The sequence below is a fragment of the Macaca nemestrina genome, chromosome 15 (genome assembly GCF_043159975.1).
Source record: "Macaca nemestrina isolate mMacNem1 chromosome 15, mMacNem.hap1, whole genome shotgun sequence".
Classification (NCBI taxonomy): domain Eukaryota; kingdom Metazoa; phylum Chordata; class Mammalia; order Primates; family Cercopithecidae; genus Macaca; species Macaca nemestrina.
In genome coordinates this window covers 95,443,142-95,459,277 of record NC_092139.1, presented here as the reverse complement: position 1 = coordinate 95,459,277, position 16,136 = coordinate 95,443,142, and the positions used below count along the sequence as shown (strand labels likewise).

At 40.2% G+C, this 16,136-nt stretch overlaps 1 protein-coding gene and 1 long non-coding RNA gene across 4 annotated transcripts in view; one reads left to right on the top strand and one right to left on the bottom strand.

The window, feature by feature from the left end:
* Positions 1 to 14,066, top strand: part of LOC105495743 (phosphatidylinositol transfer protein beta) — a 68,431-nt gene extending 54,365 nt beyond the window's left edge. Inside the window, exons 9-12 of one of the 2 annotated variants that reach the window (XM_011765474.2) lie at positions 5,517 to 5,627; positions 7,263 to 7,385; positions 10,788 to 10,873; positions 12,088 to 14,066. In XM_011765474.2, coding sequence (XP_011763776.1) covers positions 5,517 to 5,627; positions 7,263 to 7,385; positions 10,788 to 10,835 — 282 coding nt within the window. In that variant the 3' untranslated portion in view covers positions 10,836 to 10,873; positions 12,088 to 14,066. The remainder of the gene's footprint in view (positions 1 to 5,516; positions 5,628 to 7,262; positions 7,386 to 10,787; positions 10,874 to 12,087) is intronic. The other variant, XM_011765472.2, reaches the window with a different exon arrangement.
* Positions 2,734 to 15,407, bottom strand: LOC139358772 (uncharacterized). 2 transcript variants are annotated; one of them, XR_011614281.1, is made up of 4 exons: positions 15,294 to 15,407; positions 9,294 to 9,438; positions 6,657 to 6,710; positions 6,428 to 6,564 (listed from the first exon to the last, which is right to left on the bottom strand). It is a non-coding gene; the product is annotated as an uncharacterized lncRNA (long non-coding RNA). The 2 variants fall into 2 exon arrangements; XR_011614280.1 differs by lacking the exons at positions 6,428 to 6,564; positions 6,657 to 6,710 and adding an exon at positions 2,734 to 2,868.
* Between the last annotated feature and the right edge of the window lie 729 nt (positions 15,408 to 16,136).

Genomic DNA, 16,136 nt, shown 5'->3' with positions numbered 1-16,136 from the left:
CTAGAAGTGTTGATCATTTTATTTTGCATGTATACCTTGTAATTGCTTTAAAGAAGAATTAAATATGGGATGGACTAAACTTGTGTATTAAAGATCTTAATTCGGCTTTTAACTTGATTTTGTTTAGCTTTGTTTAGATTTAATTTACTAAACATCAGAAGAAAGAAGCCAAAGCCAGATTGTTTATAGTGAAAGAAGAATGAAGACTTGAAATAGCACCCAGATAATTTAGGGTAAAGTCAGTCTTTGTCCTAAAATACTCTGCTGAGGGCAAAGAAAAACTTTTTTAGCATCAATTTGTTTTTCTGCGTATTTGGTTTTTTTTAAATTTCTAATGATAATTTTGAAAATAATTGTACACAAAAGAAAATAAAAATTAGTTGTGTAATTTAATTACTATTATTTGGTATATTTTCTGATTCCTGTAGTTTATTTTGTTAGGAATGTTTATACTATACATAGATACCTATTTGTATTAATTCTCCTTTTTTTCCCTCCCACATTGTTGACTGTTATTTGAATTTTTTTCTTTTTCTTTTTCTCTCTCTCTATTTTTTGAGATGGAGTTTTGCTGTTGTTGCCCAGGCTGGAGTGCAATGGCACGAACTCAGCTCACTGCAACCTCCACCTCCTGGGTGCAAATGATTCTCCTGCCTCAGCCTCCCGAGTAACTGGGATTATAGGCACCCGCCACCACAGCCAGGTAATTTTTGTATTTTTAGTAGAGACGGGGTTTCACCATGTTGGCCAGGCTGATTTCGAACTCCTGACCTCAGATGATCCACCTGCCTCGGCCTCGCAAAGTGCTGGGATTACAGATGTGAACCACCGCAACGCTGGAAAAAAATGTTTTTTAATGGCTGTATGCATAATAGCCCATTGTATGGAAGGCCTGTGAAGTATTTCACCCCTCTCCTGTAGTGGGTATTTAAGTTAATAATTAATAAGTCCAGATTTTTGCTGTTACCAGATAAATCTGTGGTATTATTTCTTAATTAATAGGATATATTTCTGAAAGTGGAATTACCAGGTTAAAGGGTACAGGGTAGGATATGAACCGCTTTTAAGACTTTTTATTACCTAGTGTCAGATTTCACTCCAGGGAGATGATACCAAAAGGATTCTTTTAGGTTATTGTACGACATTCGGACATTTTCACTATTTTCTGTGTCATCATAAGTATGGAGACTTTCAAAGCTATGTTCTTAATCAGTACTTTTAAAAACCGTAGCTCACATTTAACAGATGACTCCCGCAAATCATTTTGAGAATTGTATGAGAACTTTTAGATATCTTGTATACATTAATAATAATGATTGAAAAAAATGTGTGTAGCTTGTGTGCTCTCAGCTTTCTTCTGGTAATATTTATGTTTTTAGGCAACAAGCTGTTGTTTTTTAGTTGGGTGCGTGTTCTTCTCTGAAGGGTTTTTAAAAAAATAATTACTTGTAAATTGGATGGAAAGCAAAAATCAGATTGGGACTGAATATACATTTTAGATTTGAAAAGATAGCTTTGGGAACTGGTTCCTTTTTGTCCCATGGCTTATAGTTTCTAAAATGAATTTTATAGATCAGTGTTACTTTATGAATTACCAGTATTAATTGATTTGCGCAGCTTGCCAGAGTCACTAGAAAGAATGTGAGAAATAGGCCGGGCGCGGTGGCTCAAGCCTGTAATCCCAGCACTTTGGGAGGCCGAGATGGGCGGATCACGAGGTCAGGAGATCGAGAGACCATCCCGGCTAACACGGTGAAACCCCGTCTCTACTAAAAAATACAAAAAAACTAGCCGGGCGAGGTGGCGGGCGCCTGTAGTCCCAGCTACTCGGGAGGCTGAGGCAGGAGAATGGCGTAAACCCGGGAGGCGGAGCTTGCAGTGAGCTGAGATCCGGCCACTGCACTCCAGCCTGGGTGACAGAGCAAGACTCCGTCTCAAAAAATAAACTTGGTTAATTGTTGAAGTCATATATGTGTACTCTGTTCTTGGAGCTCAAGTTTAGTGTAGGCATATGTATATTACAGTTAGCTTACTCCTTTAATTAGAACCATGCTTCATCCCACTGTTTTTATAAAATTGCTGGAGAATTCTGAAGCGTCAGTGTTCTAGGTACACCCAAGATTTTTCATTTAGTACAAGGTGTCCAATGATTTGAAGTTGTAGAAGAAAGCTTTCAGCAGCTCATAATTAATAGGACCTTCTAATGTTCAATCTGGAAAGTATCTTAGAGTTCATCAGTGGTTTGGTGGGGTACTCAGTCATAGAGGAAATTCACTGTGGGTGGGTGGCAGGCTGGGGAATATTTTCTGAAGCCCAGGCATATTGTAGAATAAAACACAAAATTATAGGAAGTTTTAGGACAAGCCATTGGATGTCAAAGATGTGTAATGTTTACCACGTACAGCCCTAGACCAATCCTGGCCCTCAAGAACCTTAGTTCACTCACCCCTGCTTTTAGTTTTTCCTCAGTGGAGAATGAAAAGCTCTGATAGAGTCTAGTTTTCCTGTTACAGATGGAGAAACGAGGCCCAGAGAGAGGTTAATGATCCTGCCCTGTGTTAAACAGGAAGTTACCTTGCAACCCAAGTCCCCTTACTCCTAGTCTAGTGCTACTGTTTGGCAGCTGTATCTCACAATTAAGTGCCATATTCTGCATAACCCAAATTGTATTGCATATGAGGATTTTCAGTGACATTCATTGGATTAGAAAGTACTTCAGCATTGGCTCGTTGTTTATTGGTCAAATGATCTGTGGAAGACCAACTTTGTTGTCATTTCAATAAAGCTGGGCACTTAGAAGCTAGCTGTGTCTTATGGAAGGCTTGTTGACGCTTCTTCATCCAGGAGCCCAGCTTAAGTGCCAGGGGCCTGCAGAGCAAAGGGAGGAGTATGTAAATATTTGATTTTAGCCCAAGCCAGCATCCACAACAGGAGGGTGTTTCCTGGGAGAGAATATTGACACCAAGGGCAGCATTATTTACATAATTATCCTCTTCTCTACCAGCTACATTTATGTCCCCTGACAGCACGTAGCACAGAGTAAAGGGTAAATGGTGCCACGTAATACTTGCTGAATTATATTATATTACTAAAGTATACACATACATCCTGAATTTTCACATTGGTACTCTGTTTTATGGGGGAAAAGTCATGGAAAAGTAGAGCTAAGCTAGCCAAGATATTTTGTTAACAGAGCTCACCTGCAAGAGGACAGTTTGCTATAATATTTTTATTTAATTGCTTACTGGTGCTACCTCATTGATTTAAGCCATGTATCAGGTTATTCTTCAGAAGATGAAATGTTACTACAGAACAAATGTCTTGAGAAAAGTTGATCAATCATGAAGGACTCTATAGAACATTCAGTCGCTTAGTAATACCAGGATAGAATTTTTTATATAGCATATCCCTAGAATTAACTTAAAACTGCGCCATGGTATATAATTTGGGGGAAAAAAATGTGGTCTGGTGCTTCAATCACATAAAGGAAAAATAATCTTGAGATTTAGAATAAGACCTAGAAATTAATCATTTTTTGAATGTATGTGGCCGATTTGAGAAAGAATCTTTGCTCACACGCAGCTTTTTGAAAGTGGGATGAGTTGAAGCTGGTAAGTTGAAGCTGACAAGCAATGGTGGTGGCACCCAGTGGGACTCATCCAGTGATGTCTGGGCACCACCGTGTGAAGACAAGGACAGCAGTGAAGAGGGAAGAGCCCATGGGAGAGGCTACTTTGGCCTTTGACTCAGTAATTTAGTTTTTATAAAAGGGGTCCCCGTCGTGTTGCACTGACTTTCTTCTCTTAGGAGGCAACTTGGTTAAAACTGTCTTGCTAATTCAAAAGTGGTCAATACAGCACTTATTAAAGAACAATGGAAAGAGAGAACTAACATGTATTAAGCCCTTCAGTCTCACCTACTAAGCATGGAACATAAACTGCCTTGCTCAGTCCCCACAACCGCACAACAGTCCTAAGATGATGTCGCCTTTTTTTTTTTTTTTTTAATCATCTTGTAAGCACACCAACACTGGGGCTTCAGGTTTACAGAAAGGCTCTTTTCCCCAGACCGTACTTGTGGTCTGCCTCTGCTCTCTGTGGTGCTTTGTTATGTGCCTTCTGCAGTAGACTGAGCCCTGAGGGCTCACTGCTATGCACCTGTTCCAGGCTTTTCTGGGTCAGCTCAGGAGTATTTTGGTCTTCTGCACACATCACCTTGGAAGTGGACCTGTGTATTTAAGTCACTGATGTATGCTGCAAGCTCCTGGTCCACCCCCACTCACTCACTCCTGAAAATAAACATGCTAGTATATTGAACTCACTAAGTAAGGCAAAGCCTCAGTAAGACTCACAGAAATCATCAATAATAACATGGGTTGCAGTGCCCCCACCTCTCATCCCAGTTTATTTATTTCTTTCTTCATTTTTATTATTATTTTTTGAGACAGAGTCTTGCTCTGTCGCCCAGGCTGGAGGGCAATGATGTGACCTCAGCTCACTGCAACCTCTTCCTCCTGGGTTCAAGTGATTCTCCTGTCTCTGCCTCTCTAGTAGCTGGGATTACAGGCTCCCACCACCACGCCCAGCAAATTTTTGTATTTTTTAGTAGAGATGGGGTTTCACCATGTTGGCCAGGCTGGTCTCAAACTCCTGACCTCAAGTGATCTGCCCACCTTTGCCTCCCAAAGTGCTGGGATTACAGGTGTGAGCCACTGTGCCCGGCCTATTTAATTTTTTTTAGAAATAAGATCTTGCTATCTTACCCAGGCTGGTCTCCAACTCCTGGCCTCAGGTGATCCTCCCACCTCGGCCTCCCAAAGCTCTGAGATTATAGGCATGAACCACTGTGCCCCGCCTCTCTTGGCTCTTTAAAAAAATAGTTTATTTTCCCTTGTTTACCAGAACAAGTCTTGATTTGATTCCTGACTACACCATTTAAACTGTGAGGTGTAGTCATTTGTGGAAATTGAAGTCTGTATGTATAGGATTTACCTCCAAATATTGTAATTACAGATCATTTTTGCTGTTGCATCACTTTTCGTATCTCCCTTCTATTGAAAATACCTCAGTTAATAAACAGTACAGGTCCACTTGTGAATATCTGAAGATAACAGGAGAAAGCTGAATTTCCTTGTCATTTTTTATTGTGCCTCACCACATCAAGGGAGTGTGGTGATGGTGTTATGAGAACCCTTACGTATTAAAGGCTCACTATTGATTTGATGTGAATAGAATTTGGTATTTAATATGAAATCTGAATAGTGTAATTTGAGGCAGAGCAACATACCTATTAAACTTTAGAGCTAGGAAGTAACTTGGTCTGTGGAAGGAGGGTTTACAGCAGGGGAATACTGCGGCTTTTGCTAAAATGATTTCAAATTTTCAAATATCTGAATTAAACACATGAGATTGTAATTTTCTTCATGTATGTCTGTGATGTCGTTACACAACAGTCAATTTTAATGAAAACATAAATATTTAAGTCACAATTTCTCCTTTTCAATTTTTCTCATCTAGAAGGAGCTGGCAAACAGCCCTGACTGTCCCCAGATGTGTGCCTATAAGCTGGTGACCATCAAATTCAAGTGGTGGGGACTGCAAAGCAAAGTAGAAAACTTCATTCAGAAGGTAAAAATCTGCTGAAAACGTGGTGACTTAGATTTAGGGTAAGATCGGAGCTAGCTATTATTAATGGGATATCTTCTCTATTGTTACTTTTTTTCCCTCCTTTATGATATGAAAATTATTGTCCCTACATAATTCATTTCAGCCCTTCTTTATACCTTGAAGCAGCAAAGACAGATGGCAGCAGAGGTTTTAAGGGACTTTCTTTGGGGACAAGCACAACAACTTTTCATTCAAAGTGCTTACCTTATGATTTGCCCAGGACTTCTGTAGAGAACCCTTTTCCCCCACACAGCACGTCCCCAAGAGGACCTGGTGTTCTGATCCTGGCTGGAGGGAGAGAGCGAGCCCAGCTTGCTGAAGGGCTCCTCTGCCCCAGCTCAGCTGGACCCTTCCCCCTACCCTCCATATCTCTCAGAATATATATGTGTGCCTTGTGCTGTCACAGGGGAGGGATGTCTTCTTTAGAGGTCCTTAGTGAAAACAGGCACACTCTGAACTAAGGTACACAATCTGATGATCCAAATTCTACTTGTTTCTTTTTTATGTCTTCTTTATTAAAGTGAAAGTAACATGGGCAGTTAGATCTAGGAGGAGGGGAGAATTGGAATTTTATAAATGCACACGGTTGTTACTACCTAGGAATGTTGAAACGTTTCCTTGGTATTTACTTTTCCTGTAGGGTGAATATTTATTCTGTTATTATTATAAAGAAACCCTCATTATATCTCAGATCTCCACAATTAGTAGTGTCTGTTTCATAATAACTTTTCTATTTTTAAACTATAGCTGCTGTAATACTTTATAAGACAAGGATCTCAAAGTGCTGGAAACTTTGATTATTCATGGGCCTGCTTGCAGTTGGCCCACAGTAGGCATTCTGTAAATATTGGTATTCTTCCTTCCTCTTGGATCATAATCATAGATTAACAGTCCAGTTCTGAAAAAATGGAAGTCACACATGTAATTGATAAAATCCTTTCTATTCATGGAAAAATATTTTTAAGTTGAAGGTTGTCCAGAAATACTTACTGTTCCATGCAGTTTTCTCTCTTTTTGGGAAAGTTGAATAAAACTTAAATAATCCTGCAATTGAAACCACATTATATACATGGTTTTTAAATATATTTATAATAGTGGCAGCAACGTGTTGTGTAGAAAAATTAAGGGAGAGTTTGTAATGATTCTTAATTTAATAAAAGAACCCAGGACTCTTTTCTTTCAATGCATTATTGTATTCCACTTCATAGTGCATGTTAAGAATGACAATATATAGTTTTATAGCAGAAGAAATCTAGTTGACCTTTGCTCATTGACATTTAAAAAAAGGTAAAAATAAATCAGGCCCAGCAGGAATGTGTTGGATTAGGTCATACACACCACATTTTTTTAATTTCTACTAGATCATGACACCTTTGCCTGGGAGATTGTTTTCCATTTCACAGGGAAAGGTTCTTTTTTTAAATTTTGCTGTACACAATGATAATAAAATGGAATTATGATTTCCACAAATCTACAGAGTAGTCTTTTTGAACCAAATGTGTAAATTTCATGGGTTAATTGGAACATGTAAAGTTAATGTGTCATTAATCTTAAGTTTTTGTCATCTTATGCTACTTTTTTTCTTTGCTTTAAAAGCAAGAAAAACGGATATTTACAAACTTCCATCGCCAGCTGTTTTGTTGGATTGACAAGTGGATCGATCTCACAATGGAAGACATTAGGAGAATGGAAGACGAGACTCAGAAAGAACTAGAAACAGTAAGACTGGCTGTTCTATGGCAATTCTCTAATTTTCCCTTTTCTAAAACTGTATACATGCTTGTAAATACAGAGCTAGAATTAGGAAGAGTGTTATTAAAAGCCATTCCGTATTCTACTTATTCTCATCAAAATGGAGTTTCTTAGACACTGCTATTCCTTCACATATTCTGATCTGTCTTTTGTTGAGCAGATTGCGTGAAGGTAGACTAGAGTTTTCTCAGTCTAGAATTTGTTACCTGTTAAATATCTAATGCTTCTGTATTCTTTCTTACACACAAACTCTAGTTCTCTATGTTGGTTCCTGGTTCACAGTCCTTTTAGACACTTTGCCAGACTAACTTGCTTTTGGCTCAGTTTGTATCACAGCAAGTTTACAAATGTTAACACGATAAGTCCTAGTTCGCTTTTTTTGTAGAAAAGGTAAGGCTAGTGGTATTGTTACTAATTCTGGAAATGCCTCCTCTGCTTCTCCCAACTAGCAGTGAATCTTTATTTCTTCCTAAGCTTTAGGCAGATTCAGGTGATCCTTGGGCAAGAGGTCAGCATGCCACAGTTCAGTGTTACAGCCCATCCCAGCTGCTCACCACCACTAGTGGGCAGGGCCGGCAGCCAGTGGGCGTCTCCTCTCTCGTTGGGATGGATGCTTCCCTGGCTTCCTCTTGCATGTGTCTTGTTTTGTTTTTGCCCTGGGCCATGTTTGTCTTCAGTTGGCAGTAAGACCCCACGGGTGAAACGAACCCAAGGAATGTCCAGGGCCTGCTAGTGGTTTCCATGTGGTCATCTCAAGTCCTGCCAACAGGCCCAGTTTTGGAAGCCCTGCAGGTGTGAGCATTTGACAAACGCCTGTGTGTGAGGCAGAAACTCCATTTAATCACAGGAGAATGGCAGCAAATCAGATTCTTTGGCACAAAAGGAAACCTATTTTTCTGGCACATAGCATCGTAAAGAATCTGTTTAAAGTTGCTTACTTTTGGTGATTACAGCAGATCTGCTTCTAATTAGTTTTATATAAACCTTCTGAGAGGACTAAGACATATTTTCTTTATAAGGCAATAAAATATTTTAACCTTATCTTATACATAAAGTAAACTATAGGCAGACTCCAACTTATGAATGGATTTTGTTCCAAAAAATTTTGATTGTTTGAAATTTGGAACATATTTTATAAATTAGGGTTTGGTTTCTAGACTAGCCAGCAGAAGCCTCTTTGACTCCAATTTCTCATACTAATATTAGGGCTCTGAGTTCTGGATATAGGGAATAGGGTGATGAAATGGCAAGAGCGGAAGATACCCCCCTCACTTCCTTATTTTTATTCTAGCCACAGGCAAAACATTTAAATAGGCAACAGCAGGTCATGGGCACTTCCTACCTTTCTTTCCAGACCTCTCTCCCACTTCTGTGTTCCCTTTTTCAAGAGTCAGGTGCCTTTCTCTGACTCTGTAACAAGCACCCCCCTGGCCCTCGATACCCTATCCAGTTTTAGTCCATTTGCCTTGTCTGGTTTCACTCCCTCCAAGTGCCCAAGTCTCCAGGAATACCTGCCAGCTCTGCCTTCAGCCCTTCCAAGCTGCTGGTGGGTGTCCACTGAACATGAAACAGAAGCAGCAAGAGACAGCCATCCACACTAAGCTCATGATGTAGCACTGGCATTTTCAACAAGGATTTACCAACAGCTCAAACCCTTGGGAGAGAGCCCTTCTCTCAGTTTTTAATTTTTATACTGAAGAACTGTGTGTCACATAGGGAAGAGTAGTTACCATTGACCAGGTGATAAATATAGCCCTATCTGGTTTGGACTCTGACCCCTACCTATCTCTGGACCCCTTGGACAGAACTTGACTGAGATTTCTTCCCCCAGGGAAGTGCTCTTGCTTCCCTAACAAGTTCTCAGCCGCACGATACCTGAACACAGAATGGTCCCAGCATCAACACGCTGTGACCCTCCGCTGTGGAGCTGGTGACTCTTGCTCTCAACTATGGCAGTGGGCCTGCAGGTGCAGCTGCTGCTCCATGCAAATCAGTTATTTGTGAGCTGGAAATTGCACTCCTGAAGAAGGTATAAGATAGAGAAGTAAAAGGCCAATTCCTTAGACAGTGTCACCATTCTTATACCCACATTGCTGAAACTGATTAACCCCCTCATAAAGCTAGTAGAAAATCTATCATTGCTTCACAGTGAGGGTACATAGCAATTGCTTTGTCAACTATCTCAAAAACATTTTAAGACAAATTTCACCATTAAGTGCTGCATCTTAACGTTGAATCCCATTTAAGTTATTTTGCTGTAGGTCATTGGGGAGTGCTTGATTCCACATCACAGAATCAAGATGCTGCTGCTTTGAGTCCTAACAGTGGCTTTGTGAAAGCATCCTCAGAATCTGGGCAGCATCAAGCCTGCAGGCCAAGAATGCCTACCAGGAAAGCACCTGCCTCTTGAAGAGGCATCCCATTTTAGAGTCCTCTTTACCATGCTTTTTCCTTGAGGTCCTGACCCCTGACACCTGATGATAGATTTTAATGACGTTATAATGCTCTTAATTCGCAAATATTTTAAGAATTGGATTTCTTTCAAATGGGTTTTTGCCCTGGAGAGAATTAGTATCTTGAGAGGTTAGGCACACGAGGAATGCCCCTGCCTATGATCTGCAGGGAACTGCCCTGGGGTTGAGGCTCAGCGGCTGAAGGAGGACTTTAGGTTAACGTTTTACCTGTTTGTTCTTAACTGGCACTTCTGGTACAGGGGTCGGGGTGAGGATGTGTTGAGTTTTAATGCATTTATTGCATTTGTTTGTTTTCTGTTCATTTGGTTTTTTGTTTTCTCATTGAGTTGTGTCGCTTGTCTGGAGGCTATTGTTATGAATGCCTGTCCTTTCTAATACATCTGTGTGCCCTTCATGGTTTGCCATACATTGTTTCTGTGCTTGCCTTTTCTTCCTTTCATTCTCCCTCCTTTCAGTAAACTTCCTTTAAAGGACTCCGCTGAGAGACCCTGTTCTCAGAAGCAGCAGAGAGGTGTGGCCCACACCCTCATGGCTTCCTTGTCTGGCCTAGGGACTATACAAATGTGGACCAGACCTTTGGGACGTTTTCTCACATATTGGCAAACAATTTATTTACCCATTGGCTGTTTTTCATAATTTTTTATCAGTCTGCAGGCTTTTGTTTTTTACATTTAAGGATAGATAAACCTTTTTTTGTGCTAAGAAAAGCCTTTTGCAAGAATGTCTTTAAGCCAAGGTTATTTGAGGGGCCTCAGAACTTCATTCTTAACGTGGATATGGTTATAAACAGTCAGCCATCACTTCATAATTTCTTCTAGATCTTTTTTCTCCCCTTGCTTACTAACCCCTATTTAGAGTCTGATTTCAGCAGCTCACAATTTTATTTTACGTTTAGATGCGTAAGAGGGGTTCCGTTCGAGGCACGTCGGCTGCTGATGTCTAGATGAGTCCCCTGTAGGGTCAGAGACAATATCAAACTGTGTAAGTGAAGACCTGGGTAAAAAGATGTTTCAAAACCTGTACTTTTTGGTGATGGGCAGTTAACTTGCTGAGCAGAAGCTCTAAGTGTTAAATGTGGCTTTATTTTTAGAATTTAAAAGATAAATATTTTAGAAATTAATAGTGAACACTTATTATATAGTCTTTAAAAATTTTACCTGTGGACCAGGTTGAATTTAGTAATCCTGGGTTAGTTTTTAGTGTTATGGGTTAGAACCCAGCTGCCAGTTGCTCTTACTCATCATGTAGCACATTGTCCTAGAAGCTAGCTGATTTTTCGATACCGAGTTAATTGACCTGGTTCTTTGTAGAACCATTTGTGGTTAGTAAGGAAATATGTAAAATCACTTGAGATCAAATAAAGATTCTCTATCCCATACCATACGAGCCAACCTCAATAATTTGTTTTGGCTGTAATATTTTCTGTGCACCAGAAAGTCTTCCTTGGTATTTCATCTTCAGTTATTACAGTTAGCTGTACTCTGCGTAAATGCACTTTAGTTTTAATTTATGGTGTAAAACATTTCTGTGGTCTTATTTCTTTAAAACATTATATGCCCATATAACAAATTTTCCCAGAGATGCAAAAAAACAGGAAATCAAAATCTCCCTCACAAATTGAAACCAGTGTGAGTAAACAAAAATCGACAGTGTGCTGTATCATTTGTTTATATTGAACTATGATGTTTATTAGAAAAAGAACGAGATGTAACACTCTCCTCCCTCCACTGTGGTTCTTTGCTGCCCCACATGAGCTACCCGCTCTTTTAATTTTTGAACATTGGGATGAATGAAGTGTTCAATTGTGAGAAAAGCTAGTTGTGCCAAATAAGAATGAAGTAACTCTTCCAAGATTCCCCCAAAACACTTTTAAATTCCATGTTCATTAAAAATATAATAATAATAAGTTATTGTTACTTTTGTTAAACTCTCCTAAGTTTTTGTGATTTATTTCTGCCTCGACTTTATTTTCCCCTCTGATGAGAATATATTGTGGCATTAGTAGTAAGACCAAACTCTTTTTAAACAGATGAAAATTGTAAGATGCAGTAGTTGGGGTACATTTTCTGCCAAAAGTTTTGATACATTGAGAAATTTTTTTTTTTTTTTTTGGAAAGTGTGTTTGACAAGCTGCTGTCTAACATTTTCTGTCTCTATTTTAACACATTTTGCACTGTCTTTCACTTTTCTTACAGTTACGTAATCAAGGTCAAGTGAGGGGAACAAGCGCAGCCAGTGATGAGTGAAGAAGAATCTGACCAGTATCTTGCAGTGTTGACGTTTCCCAGATGTGTGCTTGTGATGATACACACACAAGCACAGGTTCTCCACCACGTGTGTATATATGTATGTGTGCATATGTCTGTAGCTGTATATAAAGCGCATGTAGAGCTACAGATCCAAATACACACATTTGTGTATATATGTACATACAGACATACTGAAGGGATTAGTACAATTTCTCCAAAGTACTGTACCTATCTTCAGCAAGAATGCAAAAGAAAATATTTTCAATATATATACCTGGAACAGATTTTAATAATTATCAGAGTAATACCATTAATGGACAAATTGACTGCAATGTAATACTAGCTGGTATGTTTCATAAATGTCAAGTTGTGGACCAACATATATAGCCTTTTATTATTTTTCTCTTCTTTTAAGTCAGTTTCTTATAAATTTTTATTTTAGTCCCATAAGCAGTAGACTCCCACAGAAAATTTCTTCAAAATTTTTTGGTATTCCAGGGAATCTGGGGTGTAAACTCTGAATATATTTATAACTATTTATTTCTGGATGGTCATTATCTTGTAGCCAAATTTGACAATATAAGGTAAGGAGCAAAGTTACAGGCCAGTTTTTACTTGTTTGCCCTGAGGGAAAAATCCTTAGAAAAAAATTCTGGTTTTTATTGGATTTTTATATTTTAAATTTCAAATATTTTTCTACATCAAACCTAGCAAAAATGGAGATGACGGTTTCTGATTTATAATAAACACTAGACAATTTTCAGCCTCCTGTTAGGCAAACACATTGATGGAGAAATTAGTCTTAATAGGATTGTAGGCTGTGTAGAAAAGCTAAAAGTATAGCACTTCACGGAGTCTTGTTTTGAAGATGACAGTCTGTAACTACAGCTTGGAAACTATGCAAATGGTCTAGATTCCTCAGAGCTCACATGATAGGATATAGTTAGTGATGACATTTTGCTCTTCTTGTGGAAACACACACTTCAAGGGGGAGATGGTGACTTTGAGATAGGAACAGTTTAAGATGCAGTGTGAGTCTGGCCTGTGCGGTGAGGAGGCCCCGCCAGGAGGTTGGGGGACCTCCGACTGTGGGATGTGCTCTCAAGTAGGATGTCATCAGAACAGATCCTGAATAGGCATCATGAGAATGCTGGTCAGAACGGGCTGCCACTTTTTTTTTTTTTTTTTTTAAAGGAAGGAACAATAGCTAGGTTAGATTTTTATCAGCTTTCTCTGTCTGAATCCAGTTTTTCCCCTGTCAGTCCTGGAAGCTTGAATAGAATTATATTGTTGAAGCCTTCAGGTCACAAACTGTCTTTTTTAACCTCCTGTCCCTCCTAAAACACGCCAACCCCTGCAGTCAAATCACATTAGTAATCTGATTTGCTGACAGTCCTGTCCTGCCTGCTCCTTGTTTTCCCACATGTCCTGCATCCCTCCCCCACTGGAGTGATTTCAGTGAATCAGACAAGGAAGGATGTTTAGGATCACTACTGCATTGCAATACCCTGTTATCCTCAGCAACAAAACCCACATTTCATACGTCCTTTGTGTACTCAGGATAAAGACCGATGTTTACTCTCTGGGCACTGTTGTAAGATAGGTTTTGTCAGAGCATAATCATTGTCTGCAAAGTGTTTGGTGCGAGGAAGATTATTGCTAATTTTGTGAAATAAAGAGTCTAGCCCTCTCCTTTTAATGAACTTAACTCTCGCTGGCATCTGTAGTATCATTGGGAGCTTAGGCACACATGGAAATGAGAGCCCGGCGCATGGATTTTAATGTTTTTCTAACAACTGTGGAGATTTGAGGGAATGTGTGGTGAATGTAAAATACCTAGTTTACTTGGCAGTCTCTTGTGTAAATTACAGTAAAACAAAGTAAATGAAATTTAAACAAAAAATAAATTTGATCACAAAATGCCACTTGTGTGCTTGAGTGGTTGTTTCCCTGAGCCACTGGTTCGGAACACCTCAGACCACTACTCTGTTTTTCGAGAACTCTGTCATTGGCAGCACTGCCACTCTGGGAAAATTGTTTTGTTTTAATTACAAATTCTTATTCTTGAAATGTACCTGTGCCACACTAAGTGGTTACGTTTGGTTTCTTAAGTAATTTTCTGTCTTTAAAAGCTAAGCAGTAAACTAAAGGATTACATGTTATTAGTCTCAGCAGTTTTCAGAAATTATTTTTAAAGGGGAAAACAGGGAAAACCCATCGTATTTTTAAAGCACTTAGTAAGGATTTTGCCATTTGATTCTGATTGTTTGAAGATTAGGTCTTTTTGGTGCGGGGTCACCTTTTACCTCTCCTTTTAGGATTTAGTCCTTTCCAGTCTACTTTTTTGTGCGTGTCACAACCATATTCTTGTGGTTCTGGCTCACATTGTAGAACTGCTGAACATAAGGAGAGGTAGCCAGCTCGGCTCTATGGTTGGATTTAATATATAGTGTCATATGTTGGGATATCTTACTGGTTTGTTTTCTGAGGTAAGTTTCTTAGTGTTGTGTTTCAGACATTGTGTTTGCGTTTACGGTGACAGTATCATTCATGCACTTGGCCATCCGAGCATGGATACAGTGAGCCCTCGGTTCTCTCTGCCAAGATGAATAAAAGCAGTGTACATTCCAGCGTGGGAGACAGACATGTGGACAGGTAAATTACAAGGCAGTGTGATTAAGAGTAGAGAGTTGGTTGAGAGAGATCTTAGACACCATCCTCATTGTATAGATGAGAAAGCAGAAGTCGCCAAGGCAGCCTGGCAGCTGGGACCCAAGAAGCCTAGGGTGCCAGTCCTTGGGCAATGTGGGGTCAGGCATACCCAGGGCCCTCCTGGTTCCTGGCTGAGTCTTGGACTTCTTATCTCTCAATGGAGGCCATGATGCCCAGCTGTAAGGTGGTCAGGGTCACTTGAGACACTGTGTCCTGTAGCACAGTGGGGTGATTCTTCCCTCCTGTTTCATTCATCTACCAAACGGCCTCCTAATTGATCTAAAATCACTTGGATCTTTTGTCCTTGTGGACCTAACACTTGGCTTTTAAAGTTTAACTTTCTGTCCCCTCTTCAACTTGCTAAATTGAAAAGTGTTGCAGCCCAACCTCCACAGATCTTCTCAGGAAATAAGAGACATTTGTTAACATTTGTTTTGTACCTTTCCTCTCAGCAGCTTAGTTGACAAGGGCAGTGTGTGGGATTTCCTGTTCTTGCTCATTTGGAAGGAGAATGTTCTTTGTTCTTAGACCCTCAGCTCTCATGTGAGAGCTATAGAATGTTGCGAGGTGGAGTTCTGTGGATACAGAAGGAATGTTTTCAAGTTAGACTCACTGCCAATGTTAGGATTTGGGACTTTGCATGATTGGGAGGGAGAGGGAGTGCTGGAGAATAGGTTAAAAGTTGTCCCGCTGAACTTGGAGCATCTCCTGCCAACCTGGAGTGCTTCCCAGGAGCCCTGCCAGTGTCACTTGGGGTTATGTTTTCTGATTTGGAAGCGTTCAGCAGCAGCAGGTCTCTCCAGAACTGGTTCTTCAGCCGGATTGCCCTGGGAAAGTAGAGATAGTAGCTCTTCTAAAGCTGCCTCTCACAGAAGTTCCAAGGCCAGGCTGAATATTGAATGCAGTACTCAGCAGCTGGGACATCTGATGCTTTGGTGACCATCCCTTTCTTCCATCCAAAAGGGCCTCCACTGGAAAGCATCTATTGTTTTTTTTTTTTTTTTTTTTTGAGACGGAGTCTGGCTCTGTCGCCCGGGCTGGAGTGCAGTGGCCAGATCTCAGCTCACTGCAAGCTCCGCCTCCCGGGTTCCCGCCATTCTCCTGCCTCAGCCTCCCGAGTAGCTGGGACCACAGGCGCCCGCCACCTCGCCCAGCTAGTTTTTTTTTTTTGTAGTTTTAGTAGAGACGGGGTTTCACCGTATTAGCCAGGATGGTCTCGATCTCCTGACCTCGTGATCCGCCCGTCTCGGCCTCCCAAAGTGCTGGGATTACAGGCTTGAGCC